General features: G+C 39.6%; 2 protein-coding genes across 3 annotated transcripts in view; both read right to left on the bottom strand.

Annotated features, from left to right (window-relative positions):
* The window catches only part of LOC122668994 (vacuolar protein sorting-associated protein 51 homolog), a 47,872-nt gene extending 33,377 nt beyond the window's left edge, over nt 1–14,495 (bottom strand). Inside the window, exons 1-2 of the mRNA XM_043865601.1 lie at nt 14,209–14,495; nt 10,525–10,664 (exon numbers count right to left, since the gene is read on the bottom strand). Of these exons, the coding sequence (XP_043721536.1) occupies nt 10,525–10,664; nt 14,209–14,382 (314 nt within the window). The 5' untranslated portion in view covers nt 14,383–14,495. The remainder of the gene's footprint in view (nt 1–10,524; nt 10,665–14,208) is intronic.
* A 5,530-nt stretch (nt 14,496–20,025) lies between these two features.
* The window catches only part of LOC122668035 (lon protease homolog, mitochondrial-like), a 64,759-nt gene continuing 61,556 nt past the window's right edge, over nt 20,026–23,228 (bottom strand). For both annotated transcript variants that reach the window (XM_043864566.1, XM_043864568.1), the window contains 2 exons: nt 21,477–21,995; nt 20,026–20,269 (listed from right to left, as the gene is read on the bottom strand). In XM_043864566.1, the coding sequence (XP_043720501.1) occupies nt 20,084–20,269; nt 21,477–21,995 (705 nt within the window). In that variant the 3' untranslated portion in view covers nt 20,026–20,083. The remainder of the gene's footprint in view (nt 20,270–21,476; nt 21,996–23,228) is intronic.

Here is a 23,228-nt window from a genome sequence, read left to right as displayed (position 1 = left end):
AGTATTGAGAAGTGATAATGGAACAGAGTATACTGAGTCACAATTTCAAAAATATTTGGCTGACCATGGCATCCTTCATCAAACTAGTTGTGTTGATACCCCTGCCCAGAATGGTGTGGCAGAAAGGAAAAATCACCACTTGCTAGAGATGGCCAGGGCTTTGATGTTTGCGAGGAATGTCCCATCTCAATATTGGGGGGATGCGGTACTCACTGCCGCCTATCTCATCAATAGGCTGCCCTCTAGGGTTCTTAACTCTCGTAGCCCCTCTGATGTTTTAATGGGAAATTCCTCCTTTATTGTGCCACCCAAGGTCTTTGGTTGTGTGTGTTATGCTAGGGATACTAGATCTCCTGGCAAACTGGAACCTCAGGGACTTCATTGTATTTTCTTGGGTTATTCTCCGACCCAGAAAGGTTACAAGTGTTACTATCCCCCTTCCCACCGGACCATGGTTAGTATGGATGTTATTTTCCATGAGTCTCTTTCTTACTATTCTTCGCCACCTCTTCAGGGAGAGAGTTCTAGTGAAGATGTGCCTTTTGAGATTCCTCTACCAGAGGTTCCTCAGGTTGCTGTCCAGCCTACTTTATCACCACCCACAGCTGCTGTCCAGCCTAATTTACCACCACCCACGGCTGCTGCCCAACCTATTTTGGATGCCCGACTTCCTCTGGCTGTTCCTCCCTCACCTGATGGGAATCCTTTACAGGGGGAGACCATAGAAAATAGTGTTGTTAATGTTCCTATCCAGGGGGAGCTGACTCCTGTCCAGAGGACTATTGGTGAATTTCAGAAGAGAATCGACAACTCCAACATCATCACCTATACAAGGGGTAGATACAACAGAGGGCAGCTGCAACCCACTGTAGCACCAATACCCATCCAATTGCCGGCTCCAGACCCGGATCCTTCATCTCCTGGTAATCCCTCTCCTTCCGACCTACCTATTGCTCATCGCAAAGGTACTAGGACTTACACTTTACATCCCATATCTCACTTTGTTTCGTATAGTTCTCTTTCTCCTTCTTTCCGTGCTTTTGTATCCTCTCTTTCTTCTGTCTCTATTCCTAAAAATTGGCAGGAAGCATATACAGATGGAAAGTGGAAGGCTGCAATGTTGGAAGAAATGAGAGCACTGCACAAAAATAACACGTGGGATCTTGTGGCACTTCCTCCAGGGAAAAAACCAGTGGGATGTAAATGGGTCTTTGTGGTAAAACAGAAGGCTGATGGTTCAGTGGATCGGTATAAGGCACGTCTGGTTGCAAAGGGGTTTACTCAAACTTATGGAGTTGACTACCAGGAGACCTTTGCACCAGTGGCAAAGCTCAACACTATCAAGGTGTTATTATCTTGTGCTGCAAATCTTGGGTGGGATCTTCAGCAGTTAGATGTAAAGAATGCCTTCCTCCATAGGGAGCTTGAGTAGGAGGTATATATGGACATTCCACCAGGCTTATCTGATGACAGGACTAGGGGCAAAGTCTGTAAGTTGAAACATGCTCTATATGGGTTGAAGCAATCACCTAGGGCCTGGTTTGACAGATTTCATAAGGCTATGATTTCAACAGGTTATAAGCAGAGCAATGCTGATCACACTTTGTTCATCAGACGAGTTGGTGACAAGGTTACTCTACTCATAGTCTATGTGGATGATATCGTGGTGACGGGTAATGATAATGCTGCTATCAGAGATTTGAAGCTTCTCCTTGGCCGTGAGTTTGAGGTCAAAGATCTAGATTCTCTCAAATATTTTCTAGGGATAGAAGTTGCTCGCTCTTCAAAGGGCATCTTTCTGTCTCAAAGAAAATATGTCCTGGATCTATTGACTGAGGTAGGGCTGCTAGGTTGTCATCCTTCAGATCCTCCTATGGAGGCCACTACAAAACTTAGGGAAAAAGAGGGTGAACCTGTTGACAAAGGTGGTTATCAACATGGTACTAAATCTCGTTTTGTTTCGGTGTTTCAGTCTGACCGAAATTTCCGAGATACCGACAAAATTTCGGTCGAAATATGGTATTTTTCTATGGGTGTAAAATGCCAAAAATGACCGAGATTTTCGAAACGAGATGACTGAAATTACCAAGATTTCCGAAATTTCATCGAAATATTCGAAATATTGCATTTTTTCATATCGGACTTGCATTTCATTTCGGACAGGTCGAGATACTCGAAATATTCGATATCTCGACCGAAATTTCGCGAGTTTTAGTACTATGGTTATCAACTGTTAGTGGGAAAACTAATCTATCTTTCTCACACCAGACCTGACATAGCAGTTGCTGTAAGTATGGTGAGCCAATTCATGCATGATCCCTATTCCTCTCATATGGATGCAGTCCGTCGTATTTTGAGGTATTTGAAGTTTGCTCCAAGAAAGGGAATTCTCTTGTCTTCCAATGGTCACCTCAAGGTTGAAGCTTATACTGATGCCGATTGGGTTGGTTCTCCTGACAGAAAGTCTATCTCTGGCTATTGTTCCTTTGTGGGTGGGAACCTTGTCACCTGGCGTACCAAAAAGCAGAATGTTGTGGCAAGGTCCAGTGCTGAAGCCGAGTTTCGTGCGATAGCCCAAGGCATTTGTGAACTTCTATGGCTTAGAGGATTATTACAGGATATTGGTGTTGCTGTCCATCTTCCAATTCACAATAAAACTGCCATTAGCATTGCTCATAACCCTGTCCAGCATGATCGCACTAAGCATGTAAAGGTTGACAGACATTTCATCAAGGAGAAGCTTGAAGCTGGCCTCATTTGTGTTCCCTTTGTGAAGTCTCCTGATCAACTTGCTGATGTGTTCACTAAGGGGCTGAATAGCAAGCTGTTTCATCCTATCTTAGTCAAGTTGGGCATGCATGATATATATGCTCCAACTTGAGGGGGAGTGTTAGATATGGGCCAAAATACCGTGGGAGGTATTCTAGACTTTTTTCCTCTTTATTTATTTAGTTGTTTGTATGTGGTTTAGTCCCACATTGCTCATGTACATATGTTTATTCTTTTATTACTCTTACAAATAAACAGGTGCTTGGGGTGACTCTAATTATCCAAGCCTTTCCATAATTTTAAATCTCTCTACAATTACCAAAGGAGGGGGTCAGAAGCCCCCAAAGGAAAAAAGAACATATACATGGCAAAAAAGACCCCACCTCAAACAGGGGAGGCTAGGGGCTGGAAAGAAGAGGGAAGGCCCCAGGAAACAATAATATGCCTGTTCCTTGGGGCGTCAATACAAGAAGGAGAAACACTCTGAAGCTTTGCTTTAATGTCAAAAGAAATGGAATCCCAAATCTGTTGAAGAGATCGAGAATTGGTGGTCCGTTTCCTAATATTACGTTCCATCCAAATGTGATTGATAGTTGCACAAAAGGCCAGCTTTCCAACAGTATTGCAAATAGAGGATCCGCCATAAGTCATGTCAATCCAAATCCATTCCCTAGAAAAGGGAAGAATTCTTCGTCTACGAGGCCAGCATTTGGCAAGGATGCCATTCCAAATGGAAGTAGAGATCGGACAAGCAAAGAAGAGGTGGTTTGAATCTTCATCTGCAACCCCACAAAGGCAGCACAAGGGAGAGACCTGAATCTGACGATGGCGGAGGAAAGACTGCGTTGGGAGACAATTGGAGAGAACACACCAAACAGTGGGGGTCATGTGGGGTGATAACAGGCTTGATTCCTTCTCGTATCATTTGGGAATTGTGGAAAGAGAGAAATAACAGGAGGCATGGGGACAGATCTCGGTCTTCGAGTTTTATAATAGAAGTGGTTAAAAATTAGGTGAAGAAAATCCCTTATCGAGGCTCGTTCAAAAAGCCCCCTTCATTTTGGGAGTCCCTTGTCCTCTAGGTCTTTCGTGTCTCCCCACCCCCTGTTCGATGCAGGCCTCCTATTGCAGTTTTTTGGTGTCCCCCTTCAATGCAGTAAAGCTGAATGTAGATGGGGCGTGTAGAGGGAACCCTAGTGTGGGTGGAGGAGGAGGAGTTATAAGAGATGAAAGTGGGCATGTCTTGGCTGCATTTGCCAATGTTTATGGTGAATGCACCAATTCCATAGTGGAGTTCAGAGCCTTACGGGATGGGCTTAAGCTTTGTGCAAAAATGGGATTGTTGAATTTCCACAATTCCACGTTAACTCAGACTCGGCTTTGGTGGTGCATTGTGTTTCCAGAAAGAAGAGCAATATTTGGAGGGGATGGTACTGGTTCCACGAAATTTTACTCCTCCTTCAGGCTCTTCGTCCGATGGTTTTTTTCACTTTTAGAGAGGGTAACAGAGCGGCAGATTGGTTAGCTAACTATGCTTGTGACTCGGCTTCTAACACTTTATTCAGTTCTTTTGTTAGTCTTCCTCCTAAGCTTAAACAAATCATTCACGAGGATGCGGCTGGTTTCCCAGTCATGCGAAAATATTTCTGTTTTCCTGTTGGGGTCTTGTAGGGTGGTAAGTACCCCTTGAGTGTGAGAGAATTGCTTGTCTTCTCGGGTTGGGGTTGGGGTTAGGCGGGAAAGTCCCCCCCCCCATTTGTATTCTTTCTTATTATTTGTTTTGATCATTAATAAAGTGCTAGGGGCCAGCCCAGGTCCCAGATAATATTCGGATAAGAAAAAAAAAAAACACCAAACAGTGAAGCAGTGGCAAGGGATGTGAGATTTGAACCAGAAAAGCTTCCTCCAAGAGGCAGGGGGCATCTGACTCTAATAAGATTCCAAGCAGCTTTGGTGCTAAAAAGACCAGTAGAGGTGGGGACCCAAGAGACACAGTCACTCCTTCCTGATGCCCGATGATTGTCTAGGGATGGAAGGCAAGGCATTCCAGACATCACTGAGAACTAGACGTAAGGTGGGGGGAGGGGCCCAAACATTATTGGATATTATATCTGCAACCAGAGATTGCCTATTCAGCCCACCATTGGAGATAGCTCTTGAGCTGACCGAGTGAATAAGAATCCCATTTGGTTGCCAGTGATCTAACCAAAGTGCAGTAGAATTGCCATCACCAATTTTGGATCTGATGGCTCCAAGAGCCGTAGGTCTAAGAGCAAGGATCTTTCGCCAAACCCAGGAAGAGTCAGAAGGGACTGTGGCTGTCCAAATGGAATCAGAACGGAGGTGCCCCGAATAAACCCAGTCGACCCAGATATTGCGCTTTTTAGAGTCAGAAGGGACTAGTTATGTTATTGTTTGCTATGTTTCCTGAATTTGCAGGTTTTGAAGACTCTGGGATGGGTAACATGATTACCGCTACAAGGATGAATAAACCAGCGTATAGGAACAGGAAATAAGAAGGCGGCATGATTGTACAAAGTAGAAAATTGGAAGAGAGAGAGGGATGAGACCCGTGAAACCCAAAAATAAAAATGCGGCAATGGCTACCGTAGCAGTAGAACAAAAGAGGAAAGAAGAGTACTCTCAAACACTATTTAGGACAACCAATCCATAAGGGTATTTTGGCCATTTACTAAGTTATGGCCTGCTGACATTACTTAACATGTTCACCCTAACGGAATGGGTATTCCGTCAGTCCCAGGGGATCTGTAAGTAAAGTTTTAAAAACAAGGGGGTGTACAAGTAAACGGACAAACCTCAGGGGGTGTACAAGTGGTTTACTCTAAATATAAACACAAACTATGTAAAAGAGAGCCTAAGCTAACTAGAGCACTTCATAGTAATCGTCCGAACTGAAATTGCAATGGCTTTTATTCCACCACTTTTGAAATATATGCAGGTGATCCTTTTTCCCCACAACTTCTTGAGTGTCTGTGAGTCGTGAAATCTTGCTTTGCATCAAGAAGGCACTCTTACATGAAGTCATATCCACATCTAAATAAAACAGATTTTTTCTTTTTTAACAAGGGAAAAAGGAATTCAAACGGTCAAGATGAAGAAGAAAGTACTCAAAAGCTACTCTTACAGAACAAGGAGAACTGTAAGGCTGCGTTCGGTAACATTCCGTGGAACGTGTTTCTCTGTTTTTTCGTTCTATGAGAACGGAAAAACGGGCAAATTGCGTTAGCAAAATGGTTTGTTTTTTTGTTCCTAACGAATGAATTGGGCAACTTTTTGGTCTCTAGCGACTTTGACGAAATAAGTCAAAGGTGTTTTGTCATTCCACGAAACAACATAAAGGGCACAAAAATGGGTAGTCGTCCCGATAAAATATGATGTCTCTCATCCCCAACCCATCACTCTACTACCTCACGAAACTCAGCTCTCACAGTACTCGTCTTCCTGGTTCTTCTCCAACCCACCTCAAGCAGAAACGAACTCAGTTCTGGTACTCGTCTTCCTGGTTCTACTAGAAACGAACTCAGCTCTCACGGTAGTCGTCTTCCTGGTTCTGCTGCAACCCTTTGCCTGCAATTTTGTAAATCTGAGGTCCCCTCTCGCCCCCTCCCTCCCCCTCCCGATTTTGCAAAATCGATTTAGGGTTTAGGAACTGAAATTGATTCTAAACCCTAAAATGTTGGATGCCTATTTGCACCCTCTCGCTTGAAATACGATGGGAACAGGCAAACCTAGACATTGGCTTATTAGTTTTGAATCATTTGAATCGGTTGAGATTCAGAGTGGTGCATTATTGGGCCCAATTGGGAAAAGCCACTCCAGTTGAGCGGAATTGCTCCCATTGAATGTCTAGTTTCAAGGATTTTTTTTCTTCATCAATATTGCTTAGGTTGAGTCGTTCTAGTCTGGGAGTTGTTGCTTTGTTTTGTTTCTGTTACCAAATACAACCATCTCCTTGGTTATTCCATCTCCCTAGTTATTAGGGTTATGTATATTTGCTTCTTTTTATTTTCAGATTTTTAAACTTGCTCGATTTATGGCTCTGTGGTAGCCATTGAGCCAGGGTAGCTTCTTTTTCCATCTCCTTAGTTATTCAGATTTATATTTGCTTATTTTTATTTTTCGATTTATAAATTTGCTTGATTCAATCCTGAGAACTTGTTACTGCCTATGCACGCTAGAAGTGAAATGCTGTTTGTGTCTGTTTGCCATCTTATGTAAATCACAGAGGTTAACATAGGTAGTGCTGTATTTTTTATTTTTTTTTGGTCTATACTACTCAAGGGCCAACAGGCCAACTACAAGCTAAGGGGGGAAGGCTAAGACAAGCCCACAATCTACAACTAAGAGGGGTAATGTAGTCCTAGGTAGGAGTATTCCCACTAGGAACCAAGGTAATAGGATCACCAAACAAGACTGCTGATTTGGCTGGGCAGAATTAGGGTTTTAAACTAAATTCTAGGGTTAGGTATGGGGGAATAGGGCACTGTATATCTGATTGTAATATGCATGCTTTGGGAAGGCTTTTAAAACAGAATTGATACAGATTTAAATCAAAATTCAGATTCCAGAATTTTAGGGTTAGGGTTTTGGGTTTTAGAACTTAGGGAAACTACCAAAACTAGGGTTTAAAGTGGGATTTATGACCAGGGCTTGAGGTCGAGTGTGAGGGACAAGGGAATGGAAGTTCGGCTGTGATTTGAAGGAATTCTGTCGGCTGAATAAGTCTAGACAGAAATTAGGGTTTTTTTGGGTTTTAATGGAGAAGAGGGATTTAGGGTTTTGACTGTTGATTATGGGCAGCAGCTAGGGTCGAGTGTAGATAATGGTCTAGGGAGGCTTGGCCTAAGTTTGATTGATTTCTGATGGAGAAACAGATCTGGACAGAACTCAGCAGGCTAGGGTTTATGAAAGAAAAACAGAAAAATAAAGGGGGGATCGAATGGGGAAAGAGAAGGAATAAGAAAACAGAATTAAAACTCAAACTTACCACAGGAATCCACCAGCAGCAGCTTGAACGATGAAGGATGAAACCACCTTCAGAGAGAGAGATCCTCCCAGCCGTCACGGCGTAAAGAGTCGCAGGAATCCACCCACTCTTTCCACCTTGAAATCCACAAGGATGCACACTCAAAGGAGCAGGAACAGCAGCAGCAGTCGGCCAGCAGCAGAAACAGTATTTTTTTTCAAATTTTCAATGTGGGGGAGCCCTCCACGATTTACTATATTAATAAGATGGCTTTATGCCAAGTCCTAGTACAATTTAAAGTCTTTTCCTTCAAAAATCGTGGAAGGAAGAGATTTAATCTAACTTAACTAATTTAAAACAGTAAAAGACCTATTTAACCCTACTAACTTAAGTTAAAAGATATCTAACTTAAAATAACTAATTTAAAAGAAGATTCCATATTAGCCAATAGGATATAAGGACCTATTAACCAATAGGAATACTTCACTTAAATTAGACCAATTGAACCAATTGGGTGCAACCAATTCTAAACCGGTTCAATCTAAAAACAGGAAAATAAACTAAGTATTGGGCTAATCCCTTATGCAACCTATATACCCCTAGTTTAGGCTCATTAAAGTGGCCTAATACATAAAAAAACCCTTGGGAACAAAGGCCCAACATGTATATAACCCAACTCTAGGCCTATTTCTAAAGAAATAAGCCCTATTTGGTAATGATTCTGCATCAAGGGGGGGGGGGAGGGGAGAGAGAGGTGCCTTTTTGGCACAATATGCAATCCAGGAGAGTCGATCCCTTGACCTCCTAGGGGGCATGCACTCAACTGGCAATGCCTCCAACCAACCGAGCTAGCGGCTGTTTGCGATGGTGCTTGATTTAACTGTATAAAAGAACTATGTAATTGTTTCTTTACTTCATACACATCACCTTTTCAATTAGGATTCTTCTCATTCTGGTTTCTATTGAAAGGAAGGATCACTCCTAAGTATGATGAACTCTGTTCATTTATTTGTTATTCTGGTTATGATAATGAATATGGAGTCTACTCTTTCATATTGTGCATTTGAGATCAGCAAATTGACATATTTATGATGATGTAGTAAAGTTGGAAGGAGAATAATCAATTTAGGAAAAAAATTAGAGAGTGAATTCCTTTGATGCTCAAATTCCAAGGATGATGAAGATCATCATCTTATGGCTTGATTATGGCATCGGCTGAAATGTCAATTGATTAACTTTTTGTGAATGCTAGATTTTGTGAAGCTATTGTAATTAGAAGCAGAGCTTTTCTTGGTTTGGAGCTCATAAATGACAATTTTTAATTTAAACCCTTCAACCCACACTTCTCAGTGGATGTCTGATTTATTTTACTTGTATTTTACTTGTAATTCTCCATGTGGGCATTAGCTTAGCAGCTTTCATCAGTGTATTGAGTGCAAACTTTGATTGATTCACACGGCTTGAAGTCTTGAACTCTATAAATCAGTCTCTGTATTTGTTAATCTTTTACTTACCATTGTACTATCACTGTTGTCTACAACCAGCTCAGAAGTTGAATTAAGCTTTAGCTGTATTCTTTTATTTCCACACTTTCAGACATAATATACACAAAATGTTGAAATTTTGCATGTTAGAATGTGCCAGTACGCATCGATTTAAACTCACTTGCTAAAGTCATTCCTAGCCATTAGAGAATTAGCCATGACAGGAGAACCTAACCTATTCTAATATGAAATGTGGCTTCAGCTAGATCACTGCCTACAGGTCCTAATCTGCCCAATCTGATCCCTATACTTACAAACTTGATTTGGGATCTACCACAATAATACACATTACATGGTTCAGATGACCCAGTTGTATTTGGTCCAAGGATATTATCATTGTTGCCATCAATCAAATGGTGGATCAGCTTCTCCTTTCTCTGTTGAAGTTGTTGTGATTTTCAGATTTCCAAGCCTTGATGGCTTCTTTATACCCCACCCACAATAATACAAAATTTATTTCAATCTTTCATTTCACCAAGACTTATGGTATGATTATTTTCCAGGTAACGAACTAAAAGGCTCAATAAACAGAGCTAGAGAGCAAAACAGTTTGGTTTCGGCTTTTGGATTGCATCTTCAAAACATCATGGATGTCAAGGTTTGTGGCAAGGTCTCATGGTTACTTGTAAATTCCAAGCTCTACTTCATGGGTCTCTAGCTCAAATTGGTAGAGCACTTGGAACATGAGCATGTTCCAAGGGGATGGTAGTTCAAATCCACCAAGGCCCTTTGTATTCAACTGTTCATAGCATAGTCAGTCATGGCAATAATCAACACAAGATAATTCCAGTAATTTCTTCTCCCTTCTGCTTCTTGTAAAAAATAATTTTTGTAATTTTATATTAAGGTTGGTATGGCTTTTACAAGTTGTATTTGGTATAGTAATGAAGGTAATGGCATTTCCGTAATTACTGGTAAATGAGTAAGAACAAGTTTTACCACACGCCATAGTTGTTCAAGAGCTGTTCTCAGAACAATTCTGGAATGGATTTGACAGACGGTCAATCACAAACAAAGAACAATGTTCCAGGCCGAGAACAGCAAAAAACGTTTCCGGGTAAAAACACCTGTTCTTGATGAAGAATGTTACCAAACGCAGCCTAAGGGACCACCAAGTCAGCTACTCTTAATTTTATGTAAAAATAAGCATCAAGGTTAAGAATAACAAGAAGCTGTTAGCAAAGAAGGATAAAATGTCATATGGAATCAGGAATAATGTCTCACCTTTTAATTGTGTCTGTGGCACTAATGAACTTGTTGTAATTTTCATACACCAGCATTTGCAAGTCAGTGTCAAGATTCTTGATTTCAGCAGCCATTCCAACATGCCTTTGAAGAAGTCCCTCCAAATTCGACTTTTGAATCTGATCATTTCAGCAAAAAGTTAAAAAAAAATTATGAACTGCCAATTTACTGATTAGGAAAATAGCACACTCCACACCCATAAAGGTAAATAAAGGATCATGACACCTGTGCCCAAGAATCACTTTTTTTTTTCAGTACTAGTAGTAGTAATATTTGCAATGCACAGGTATCCAACATTCTTCATGCAAAAGCACTATATTAAAATTACACTGATGACCAGGGTTAAAAACTTGTGCGATCACAACTCTGTCAATTTGAGCCAAAGTGACCAGGGTTGAAAACTTGTGGGATCACAATTCCGTCAATTTGAGCCATAAGTGCTTCAATTGCAATGGGAATAATATGCTGCCTCAAAAAACATAACAATAGCACAAGAGTTTGTCACAAGCTTAAATTTGAGCAATTCAGACATGATTTAGGCAACTTATGGGCCATCTAACAAGAAATTAGAGACCAGGCACACACACAAGAAGTTATGGGCCATATAAACAGAAACACACACACACAGGAAAACCATCCCAGTGATAGGAATCTCATCCCTCAGGAAGAATGTCCTCCAAAAAGTCCAAGAGGATGCTCTCCCAGTCCTTCAGATGTCCAATTAAAAAAATATGAGTTGCTATTTGAATGTATCCTTGGTAACTTACAAGCTTTTCTATCAAATACCCTCCAGTTCCATTTATCCCACAAGCAAAAGTTTTCTTAGTGCAAACCTTTAGGGAAGTCTGAGCATCCGTTCATAAATAGCATACAAGTGACCATTCAGCTTACCATTCCAAACAGTCCTTGGTAACTCCAAAAAGATTCTTGGCTCTACAGTGATTATAAAATGGATTGCAGATTGCTCCTAACAAAATAGCACCTAACCAATCTAAAACCCATTTATTGAAGCTAAAACAAGTTAAAACTTAACTTATAGTAGTCACATATGCAAAGGCTTCCACTCTAGGATGCAAGAGGGAGCCAAAATGTTGTGTAAGTATGGACTGCCAACACTCAACTCAACTCAACTCAGCCTTATCCCAACTAAATGGGGAGGGGCTACCAATATTAGAGGCGCATAATAAACCCCGAACAATAATGACAGGGAAAGATAGCTCTTGGGTTTGACCAACCAAGATTTCAACCCTGGTTGAAACCAAAATGTATTGCGAAATGAATGAAATTTCGGTCAAAATTTGGTCCATTTCAGTGATTAAACATTTGAAATTTGCCCTAAAACTTAGGACAAGCCTATTTAAGCATGATTACACATATTCAAACTATTAGATTGGAGGAAAAAAATCCCCAAATTGGTAGTCTGGCTTTGGATCCTAGGTTGCTAGTGTACGTTGTAGCCTATTGTATCTTTTTCCTTATATAACCAATTCTACACATACTTTAGTACTACAACACACAATATTTAATAAAAGAAATTGAAATATTTATTAAGAATGAAGAAGAAGAATCATTAACAATTAACAGTACACAAATATCACAAAGTGACATCATAGACACTTTTTTAAGTACAACTGTATAAGTTACATGTTACTTTTAACACCTTTATGCCTATGTTGGTACCACAGAGTTTCGGCGAGGCTCAAAGCAACTAGAATATTGTTGCTACCGACGGTATCATAAATGATGGCCATGTCATAGTATGAATGAAGAAATGCTAGAAGTCTAACATAGTAGCCCTATAGGTGTCATCGTCAAGATACTCTAGGTAACCCAACCTAGGAAATAGATCACCGGTCTATGAAGATGAATGTGTGGACCCACTGTAGCTACATGGTGGACCAGGCTGATATGGTTGGGGGGCTGGGTATGAGAAGAAGCTCTCCAGAAAAAATGACCCAGTATGTGACTGTCCCTCATACGCAGTGGAGTGGAGAAGAACTATACTAGCCACACCCACCATACTCGGAACTAGAGCTCTCTGCAAAAAACGAGGGTGCATGTCACTACCCGAGTGTGCCAAACAAGCTAATAATGTCTATATCTATGTTGTTGCCCCCCTCGTCTTGTCTGAACTGACTACGTGGACCTCTTGAGTGGCCTCTACGAGAGTCATGTGCACCGTGGTCAAGATCTTGGGTCCTTGGCTAAACTCACTCTCCCTTGTGAATCGGATGGACTCATGTTGTTCCTCTTCCTCTCTTGCTAGTGGATAGAAATCATCCCCACCTGCAGGTGGATCACCCCCATCATCACCATCACCAACAGACGAGGATGATGTGCGAGTGTTGCCGCTACAACAATGTGACCAGCCAATGTCTTCTCATCTACCCCATCAGGTTGGGATTCAAAAGGTTGTGTTGTCCAGAATGTATTGCACAAATCTTGCTCAAATCCAGAAAAGGATTAGATGCTTCAAAGTAGTCCACGATGTCTTGATCCAGCAAGAGATTGATTGAAGGATATTTGGCAAAATTCTACGTTTATTGGGGGGAGGGGGGGGGGGGGGTTCCAATAATTTCAGTTGAAACCTATGAAACATATTCAAATGAGGTCAAACTTACGACCTCAGCTTGGAAATGAAGTATTTTATAAGGGCCTTTGTAACATTTCTGCAAAATGGCCGAAACATTTTGGAATTTCAGCCATTTCGGAGTTTCGGCTATTTCGACCGAAACCAGTATTCGTGGTGGAGTTGACCCCTGTATCACATCAACCTTTGTCGAAACTGAAACAGGTCCTCAAAATTTCGGTATTTTGACCGAAATTTCAAACATTGCTTGACCTAAATGCTCCTAATAAGCTGTAACATAAAATAATCCTTCCACTTTTGATGGTTGTGAATACACCAATTCAGCAACTCCGGTATTATGAATTTGGCTTCTAGATCACCAAATGACCCTTGATAGTTGGCAAGTAAAATAGATATCTTCGGATTCGAACTATAGCAAACAGACCCTGGGTCATCTCCCCAAATAAATGTTGAGTTTCTCTCATCCAAAAAAATTAAGAAAAAACACATGAATGTATGTGACTTTTATTTAGAAAACAAAAAGCGGCCAATTGCTTAAAAACAAGACAGAAAATTAACAGAGCAATGAATTCCATTGATAAAATTCCCAGGGCATTTATGCTTCTTGCAATGTATGGTTCTTATGATAAATTTATTCTTTAAACTCAAATTGTTCCATGAAAATAGAATGTTGACACAAAAAAAACATAATAATAAAATCTAGGATTACTACATCCTACCCCAACTTCAATCACTTTTGCTCTATTAAACAGTTCGAAATGAAAGGAAAAGGAGTAAGGGAGAAGACGGATTGTAAACTTTCTGAAACCTTAATTTATACTTCGGTTTGAATCTAATTTATAATCATAAGTTTCCACAGTTCTAACCGAACGTATTTAAATAACAAAAATACATCTACTTAACAGAAATTAAAAAGTGAAATTATCGAAAAGTTGAATCAGCATCATCAATTTAGAAATGTGAATCTTAAGACCCTAATTTCCACGGAGAAAGATCTGACTCGAAGTTCACAGGGATGACAAACACACACAAACATAAATAGTTACAGAAAAACAGAGATGGCTTGCACACACCAGAAGATTCATATATTGATCAGCATCAAAGGATGGGGTGTTGATGGCATCCAACGAAGAAGATTTCGCAGAAGTAGTGTTCGAGGGCATTGAAGGATCGGGTGCATAGAAACTGGACAGCAGATCTCTCATTCTCTTCGCCTTATCGTCTAAAGGAAGATCGTCGGACGCCATTTTCAATATCCTTCAATTGTAAAAACCTTTTGCTTTAGTGTTGCTCCTCGAGTTTGATTCAGAGTTCAGATTTCTCAGATCCCGAGACCTGAAGGACCCTTCAACACCTAATGACAGAGGGCTTTTTCATTTGAAAATGATGTAAATATTTAGATTTAGAATTAGACTTAGACTGTTGACACACTGTGTCTTTCCCTTACCCCGGTCACGTGACAAGGGCGTTATTATAGAAATACTGTGTTACTTGCGTATTAAATCTACCAAACCCGCAACTCTAGGTTGCGCCTTTCTCTGGCACCCATGGTTCATGAGTCATGAATCATGACCATAGGTGTGAGAAAACTCAATCAAACAAGAAGCGGACAGTGATAATACTACACCAATGGATGGTTCACCCAATGAAATCAAGTGGCAGAAAAAGGATCAAGGGGTATTCATGTAAATATGTTTATTGTCACGGTAGAAAACTGTCTATCTATAGATATGACTTGCGACAGACGTCGGATCTGTAGAATGCAAGATAAAGGTCACCGTGAGAGGGCCGGACTGGAGGGGATTCTCAGATGCCTAAGTCAGTTCTCTAAGTCGGTGATGAGAGTCCCTCTTTAGTACGTCGTATCCCCAAGGTAGTAATTTTTGTTTGGGAGGCGGGTTAAGTATGGAGAGTCTTGTTTTGAAACACTTCTATTTCTTGTGTCAAACGGGTTACTTTAATGGTCTACATTATGTCAAAAAATAAAAGGAAAAGTAGGAATATAATACCTACCAAAACAATCAACAAAGTCAAGAAAAACGCAATGAATACGAAATGTAAAATGTTACACGGATCAGGTGGAGACATACGATCAACATGCCTCTCTCTTATTGAACAGAGTAACGGCTATATATGTGGGATGAGTTTGGGGTTACTCGGGTTTTGGGCAGAGTAATGACGTCATAGGTGGCTTTGGGAGCCTATTACTCAATCCATGGACAGAATAAGAGCATCAGTCGGGAATAATGGACTCTAAGAGTAAGGGTATGGATATAAAAAGGGTAGAAATGGGTTAAATAGGGAGTTAAGTTTAATTGAGGTTTGGACAACGTAATGGCACGTGAATATTGAAGTGGGGAAGTGAAAAATGGAGGGGAGGGTCACTAGGAAGGACCTAGACATTCAAAATGGGCAAAAGAGGGCGCTCTTCCTGAGGTATGGGGGTCCTCCTCCCAATGGGAGGGGATACTTTATTTATAGAGGATCTAGGCCACTGTGGCATCCAGACCGTACTCCGCGGGAAGAGGGGGTGGTACTTCCCGTGGCACCATGGAGTACAGGCTCCATACTTTGCAACACCGTAGGTATAGAGCCACAGTGTTTCCGTGGCGCTTCAGAGGTGTATCCGTGACATCATAGAATTATCCGCGTTCCCCACTAAAAAATGGAACTTTGGGGGGGGGGGGTCTGGGGCTCTTTTGGCCATTTTTTGGGGGGTTTTAGTAAGTCCAACTACAAGAGAGACGCCGGTGTTCGTTTGTGTCTAGTAGTCATTATTGCCAAGGGAGGGTGGCAATTTTCAGCGTCTATAAGTAGTAAAACCAGAAAAAAAAATAATGAATGGATGAATTAAAGTCAAGGAAGAGGGATAGGCACACTGCTTGTATGCGGTAAACTAGCGGGTGACACCAATAGGGGCACTGGTCATAGGGATGTCAATTTTGGACAAGAACCGGTAACCGGACCAAAACTGGCCCTCTAGGAACCAGAACCGACCCACCCAATAGCTTATTGGTCCGGTTCCGGATCTACCGATAAGTTATTGATCCGGTTACGAATCTACCAATTAGGAACCGGTGGAACTGGTAGAACCGGAATAAATTCACATCCTAACCTTAATTCTTAAGACTCAAGGTCATGAGAACTAAGGTCAAACCCTTTTATTTTGTTAGTTTTTCAATTTTGGCTGGTACCACTTGTCTCATGTACTATTTTACCAAAGAATTGGCTATAAATTTTTAAGGTTCATTTAGGAATGCTAACTTAAGAACATACCTTAAAATAATCCTAACTTATGAGGGTGGTGGTGTTCCTACTTATTAATTAATACCAAACAAGAAGTAATATAGACTAGTTATGTGATTAGAGAAAAAAAATGAATCATATCTCAAGTGATTGAAATTAGTGTCTTATTATAATATTATTAAATATATGTAGCATGTGTTAGGGAATTTTTTTATAAAAAAAATTTGATTGGACTGCTTGGAACTGTTTAGGAACCGGAACCGACCCACCCATTAGTTAATGGTCCTGGATCTCAAGTTTGGAATTGATTAGCTTATTGGTCCAGTTCTGGTCCAACCCCTTAGGACTAGAACCGTTAAGGAACCGGACCAATTGACACCCTTAGCACTGGATGGGGTATTATATAAGAGGAGCAAGGGGTCATTTTATAGGAGAGAAGAGAGAGATAAACACAATGGGCGCTAGCCTACCATACACAGGAGGTATGCCCAGCCTTTTCACTAAAGGTAATTTTGAAGTAGCTTCAATACATGATTAAGTTGTGAAAGGTTGCTTGAGGTGGAATGTATATGTGTAACATAGACTTTTAAATGTTCCGGTATAGACAAGTAAGGATGTAAACGGATCGAATTCGGTCGGATAGTGGCATTATCATATTCGTATCCGATTATATTCGGACGGATTTGGATAATATCCTATCGATTTTCGGACGGATTCGGATATTTTTCGGATAGTGATTTTTTGAATACAGGTTTTCCTAAATGGATATGAATACAGATCGAATACAATTTTTCGACTATCCGTTGACATATTTACCGTTTTTATGATGAAGGTTAGGGTTGAGACTTGAGAGTTCAGTAACTACCCTTTCTTCTACTCTTCTTAGTCTTTTATTCTCTTACATTTTTTACTTTTGATTTTTTAATAGATATGTAATTCCATGTATCACATTGCATAAAACAATATATATAAACCAATAGCAAATCTAAAAAAAGAATCACATTATCTTAACTTATAAATTTATAAAAATATGATAACAAAATCCAATAAGGTAACTTAAAAGGATAGACAAACACAGAGTTATATTTCAGATATTTTATTACCGTCGGACTGCTAAACGAATCGAATAATAATCGATCGGATAGGGGGATTATCATATTCGTATCCGATTAGTTTCAAACGGATTCGAATTCTCCTAAACGAATACGAACGCGGATCAAATACTGATTTACGAATATCCATTTACATCCCTATAGACAAGTGATTCAGACTAAAGGAGCTAAAGAGGGGGCGGGGGTGGGTGGGGGTGGGGTACTGGGGTAGGCCTAAAATGACTCTATGAGAAGTGAGGATAGACAAACATTGCTTAAGACTAGTTATAATTATAGCTTAAAGAAACTATTTGAAAAAAAAAAAAGATTAATATAACTAACCCCATTTAATTGAGATAAGGCTGAGTTGAATTTTATTTTACAAAAAACTTAGCCAATTCACAAGATTCCCATATTTATTTCAGAACAAAAGGATTCATATAGCTTAACCCACTTAGTTTTCACTTTGTAGGTTGATTACTTGTCACTAACACAAAAAATTATCAAGTGATGGCCACTCTTCTCTTGCCCCTTTTGATTACATGTGAAGTAAAATAAAATTTCTAATGGTGAAAAATAAATCGAAGAGATTAATGCATATTGCCAATGTGTAGGAATCAAAATATTCAATGATACTATCACCTTTTCAGTTTACAAACTTGAATTCAGACTTAATTCTAAAAGAAGAATAAATCCTTTGTTAAATGAAGAATTTGATTAAAAGAAGAATAATATGAGAAAGGCTTGAATCTAAATGAATCAAAGATGTTTTCAAAATTTGAAAAGGGTCTATTTTTTAAAACTACATTGAATGTTATCCAAGTTTTCACAATGATTTACAATCCATTGATTTTAAACCATTGCCGAATAAACATGCAATCCATCTAGAAGTAACACAGCAATATGTAGTCGGTTTTCTTCTTTCTTTTAACCCCATTTATGTAACCCTCCCCCCTCCCCTTCCCTTCCCTTCCCTTTTCTCCATATTTATATCTCTTCTGATCTTACCTTCGTAGTTTAGCTGCAATACAAAACAAACACTCCCCATCACTACGTTCACATCTGATTACAAGGGAAAGGAAGTGAAGCTTAATCAAACCTAAAAAATACTTTTGTAATCGTTACCTAATATGATTGTTCGCTAACTCCAGATTATTCTAAAATTGATTACTAAATCTTACTTTCATTTGCATCCAAATCCCTTAGGCTCCGTTTGTTGCAAGGGGAATTAAAGGGAAGGGAAGTGAGCTTTTCATGTTTGAAAAAGGAATTTTTTTAATCATTACCCCATGTGACAATATATCTAACTCAAAATCATTCTATATTTGGTTATTAAATTTTATCTTACTTTGCATCTATTTTCCTTTGGTTTAAAATGTAAAATAAATATTACATGTAAAATGTATTTTTACTAGATATGATAAGAAACTTAAGTAGTTGATACAATCACATGGGGTAATGATTACAAAAGTTTCTTTTTTAAGTTTGAAAAATTTCCCATCCCTTACCTTTAATTCCCCTTCCAACTAAACGGAACCTTTGATTTGATTTGAGAAGTAAATAAAAAAAAAATAAGAGAAAAACTCTCTATGAGGGGTGTGCGTCCTACGCCTAGACAAAGAGGGCCGAAATGAGGAAAAAAATCCTCCAATTCCCTAAAAATGCAGTGAGGTGCAGTTCTAAGGGTTGGTGACACAAAATGCAATGAGGTGCAATTCAGGGGTTGGATGTCACCACCTGGCAGGTGCGACATCCAATGGTCCGAAATCAAGGAGAAAGAAAAAAACACCTAGCTGAATTGAGCTTGGACCGTTGGTTGTCACGCCTGCCAGGTAGCGACATCCCACCCCCAAACTGCATTTCAGAAATTGAAAAAGATTTTAATCCCCGAGATGACCACCCTACCCCCATGAATGACGATAATGACCGCCCTGTTCATAGCACTGCATGCTCTCCCATTGGTCCCCATGCATGCACAGGGGCCACGCTACCCCACAGAGAACTCTTGGCCCAAAAAATAGTACTAAATATAATGAAAACAATGTAGTAGATTACACATTCGTATAATGTAACAATTACAAAAGTTTATTCTATTTTTAAAACCTATTTCATGTCTCCTCCCCCCCCCCCCCCACCCCCCACCCTCCACCCTCTTTTTTTTTTCTTTTCTTTTTTTTTAAAAACTTTTAAGGCTATGCAATATAAATAAGCATTTAAAATATATGAGCAATGTTCATAATTATTTCTCTTCTGATAAATGAGTTCACAATTGTTTCAAAACAAATGTTATAGCACCTCACCACTTGAAAAATTAATAATCATATTGTTACAGAATGTGTGATTTTACATGGGAAAACAAATAATGGCATATCTTCCCTGGGTCGAGCAATTAACGAATCTTTAATGTCTTTCTCAGCTGTGAAAATTTTCAAACAAATAATGAAGAATCTTGCATTTACCAAGTGACGATCATGTACCTTTCTGTGAAGCTCTGGAAACAGTGAAAATATCTGCACCTACAAAACTGCCACTGCCTCGGGAGCAACTGCGTGCTTCAAGAAAGGTTTAACTTCAGTGCCCAAAAAGCTAAGGACTCCCAACTAAACAGATTTTATTTTCCTGTATCTTGGTCCCCACCAATAGCCAAATTGAATATCTGACTGTAATCATCCACAAAGTGAACTTCAAGGCCTTCTTTCACATTGGCAGCAAGCTCATCAAAGTCCCTCCTGTTAGCTGAAGGGAATATCACAGTCTTCACATTGCTCCTTCTCGCTGCTATTGTCTTCTCTTTGACCTGTTTATTTGCCAAATTAGAAATAAGTTATTCTGATCATTCCACCCAGAGGGTCATCCAACAACTATATAAAAATGTGGAAAGCACACAAAAAATGCTTATACCTATGGCAGCTTCAATTATGGACTCCAAAGCTCAACAGATGAAGGGATAATATTTAATTTAAAGGCTGAAGTTCGGTTTTATATGGTTTTCTTGAAAGCAAAAAATATCTAATCTTTGATACTACAGTTATAGAAGATGACTGGTGCTTGTAGAAGAAAATAAAGGTCAATGATTGGCAATTCAAAGAATATGGCTTGAGACCTTGCTCTTCAAAGAATGTGTCCACAGACAAAAAAATATTAAGGTCTTCATGAATTGTTGACTTAGGTCTCATTACCGCCAGCACAGTGGCGCGGGTTTGAGTACTGGGAATCAGCCTCTCCGTGAAGGGGGTAAGGCTGCCTACCATCTACCTCTCCCAGACCCGGCAAAACGCCGGAGCCCTGTGCACTGGGTACAGCCCTTTGTGAAATGTTCACATGTTCAGGTGTCTTGTCATATATTAAGTAAAATAATATTTAAATTGGTAAAGTAAAAGGAGGTTAGTGAACGAAAGTGACTTGGTGAAAATAGCCAAAACTGGAAAGAAATCAACACATTCTACATTGAAAATCAATTTCCACACGTTCGGTTGTAATGCAAATTTTTAACACTGCACATGATTTTTCTTGCTGAGTAATGATTTTTATTTTCTGGAGAAATACAACTGAAAATTTTGAACTCCTGCTCTCTTTGTGTTGTGGACCACATTTTCTTACACCACTATACATCAACTTTACTTCAGCAAGGAAAATTTTATTTTACTTCAGATGGCGTCTAACCGCGTGGAGCTTTGAAATTGGGGGGAAAAAAACAATAGGAAGGCTGAAATTTTGTTAAAAGATAGATTTTTCAGCAAATATTGCAACATAGCTTACGGATTAAAAGAAGTGGGGATCCAACAATCAAGATAATGACATTCATACTTAAGAGTAAGGGCAGCCTCATACATTTTAGGGGATAAGGCATAGCTCCATGTCTCATTTATGGAATTTTTTCCGACATACATATTCACTTGAAACATCAAAGTTTTGCATTTTGTGAACTCCAAGAAAATATTGAGACTAAACAAAGTAATAAAGAAGCATTTAAAGAGAATACAGTTCAGTTTAATTTTACATACCCCACCAATTGGAAGGATCCTTCCTGTCAACGTTACTTCTCCAGTCATTGCTAGATCCTCCTTTACAGGCTTCTTCATGGCTAGAGACAGCATTGATGTGATCATGGTGCAGCCAGCACTTGGCCCATCCTTTGGTGTGGCCCCAGCAGGCACATGGAGGTGGAGTTTTGAATTAGCAAAGAAGGGGTTATCCGTTTCTTTCTCGAGCAATATTGCTCTAGCAACTGTGTGGGCTATCTGGGCACTCTCTTTCATGACATCTCCAAGCTGCCCAGTGACATTGAGTATTCCTTTTCCTTCTCCTTGCTCCACTAGGGTGGTCTCTATATAAAGTGTCGAACCACCCATTGCAGTCCATGCAAGACCCATAACAACTCCAACCGGTGTCTTATCATAGATGCGTTCAGCATGGAAAACAGGCTTGCCAACAAAATCAGATAGATTTGCTGCATCAATCACAACCTTATCAAATGCCTTGCTTGCTTCATTTTCTTGGACTCCCTCAGTTCCTATATTTTCCTGTCAGTAAGACATATAAATGAATTGTATGAAAACAAGGGCAGGGAAGGTACTTAATAAATACCAAGATCAGTCAGAGTAAATTTTGGAGGGGAAATCTACTCCTAATAATTGAAGTTGGATAGATAATTTGGGACCCCCTTAGAAAGAAAGAAGTCTATAAGGGCAACTACTTGGTGCATGGAACATGCTGTAGCTTGGCTGAATGGATCCTACCACTTCCCACCATGCAGCAGTTTATTTGGACATATTAAGCCTGTCACCTTTTATAAATTTGGTGACACTAATGGCCCAAACAGAGTTTACTGCATGGAAAAACGAAGCTTTCAGAAATGTTCAAAAAATATGTTCTGAAAAAGTATTGATAATACAGGGAAAAGCAAGTTCCATACAAGTGAGAATGATATGACTAAGTTGTACAACCAAACATGTGGCTAATGTAGAAGGAATCCTATGATTCCTATCCATCCCAAATTTGAAAAGAAAGGATCAACATTTGGAAAGTGATGGACAATGTAGCCAGCTGAGCACTTATCACCCCCCCCTCCCAAAAAAAATAGCCACCAAAGTTCTTATTTAATCAAAATTTTCAAACCAATTTGTGAGACAATGGGAACATTTGCTTTCAAGTTTCAAGTGGATCGCATAAAGTAGAAAGTTCTCAAATCCTTTTCCTTTCAAATCAATCCATCCGAACATAACAAATGAATTAATAATATTCTGCACAAATTCTTTTAGTCTCTTGTCAAACAAGAGCAGCAATAATCTCTTGATGGTGATTACAGTGGGGAAGTAAACATTGTGGTGGAAAACTCAAATTTCACTTGTCATTACTAGTTTTATAGCAACTATGGCTGGAATTCCTTGACGTTTGAATTCTTGCACTAGGTTGTTACTTAGTTTAATTAACAAACCACATTAAAGAATAAGGGCTTACTGGTGTTGCATTCCTCCCCTCTCAATACTTACCTTTTCTTGTTCTAATGTATGTAAAGGAAAAAGAAGAGAAAGTGAAATTAGTTTAAAAAAGAAAATGGAAAGTTGGAAATTTTGCATTCATGGCAAAGGACTAATGATCTAGAGGATAAGAAAAGGTATTATGTTGCAAGAAACGAAGCTAAGAAGATTGTGGAGACGGCTAGTGAAAAGAAATATGAGGATCTCTATATCAACCTAAACACAAAAGAAGGGGAAAAAGCTATCTATAAGATAGCTAAGATGAGAGAAAGGAAG

The sequence above is a fragment of the Telopea speciosissima genome, chromosome 7, assembly GCF_018873765.1.
Source record: "Telopea speciosissima isolate NSW1024214 ecotype Mountain lineage chromosome 7, Tspe_v1, whole genome shotgun sequence".
NCBI classification, from domain to species: domain Eukaryota; kingdom Viridiplantae; phylum Streptophyta; class Magnoliopsida; order Proteales; family Proteaceae; genus Telopea; species Telopea speciosissima.
This window is presented reverse-complemented; position numbering and strand designations above follow the sequence as displayed.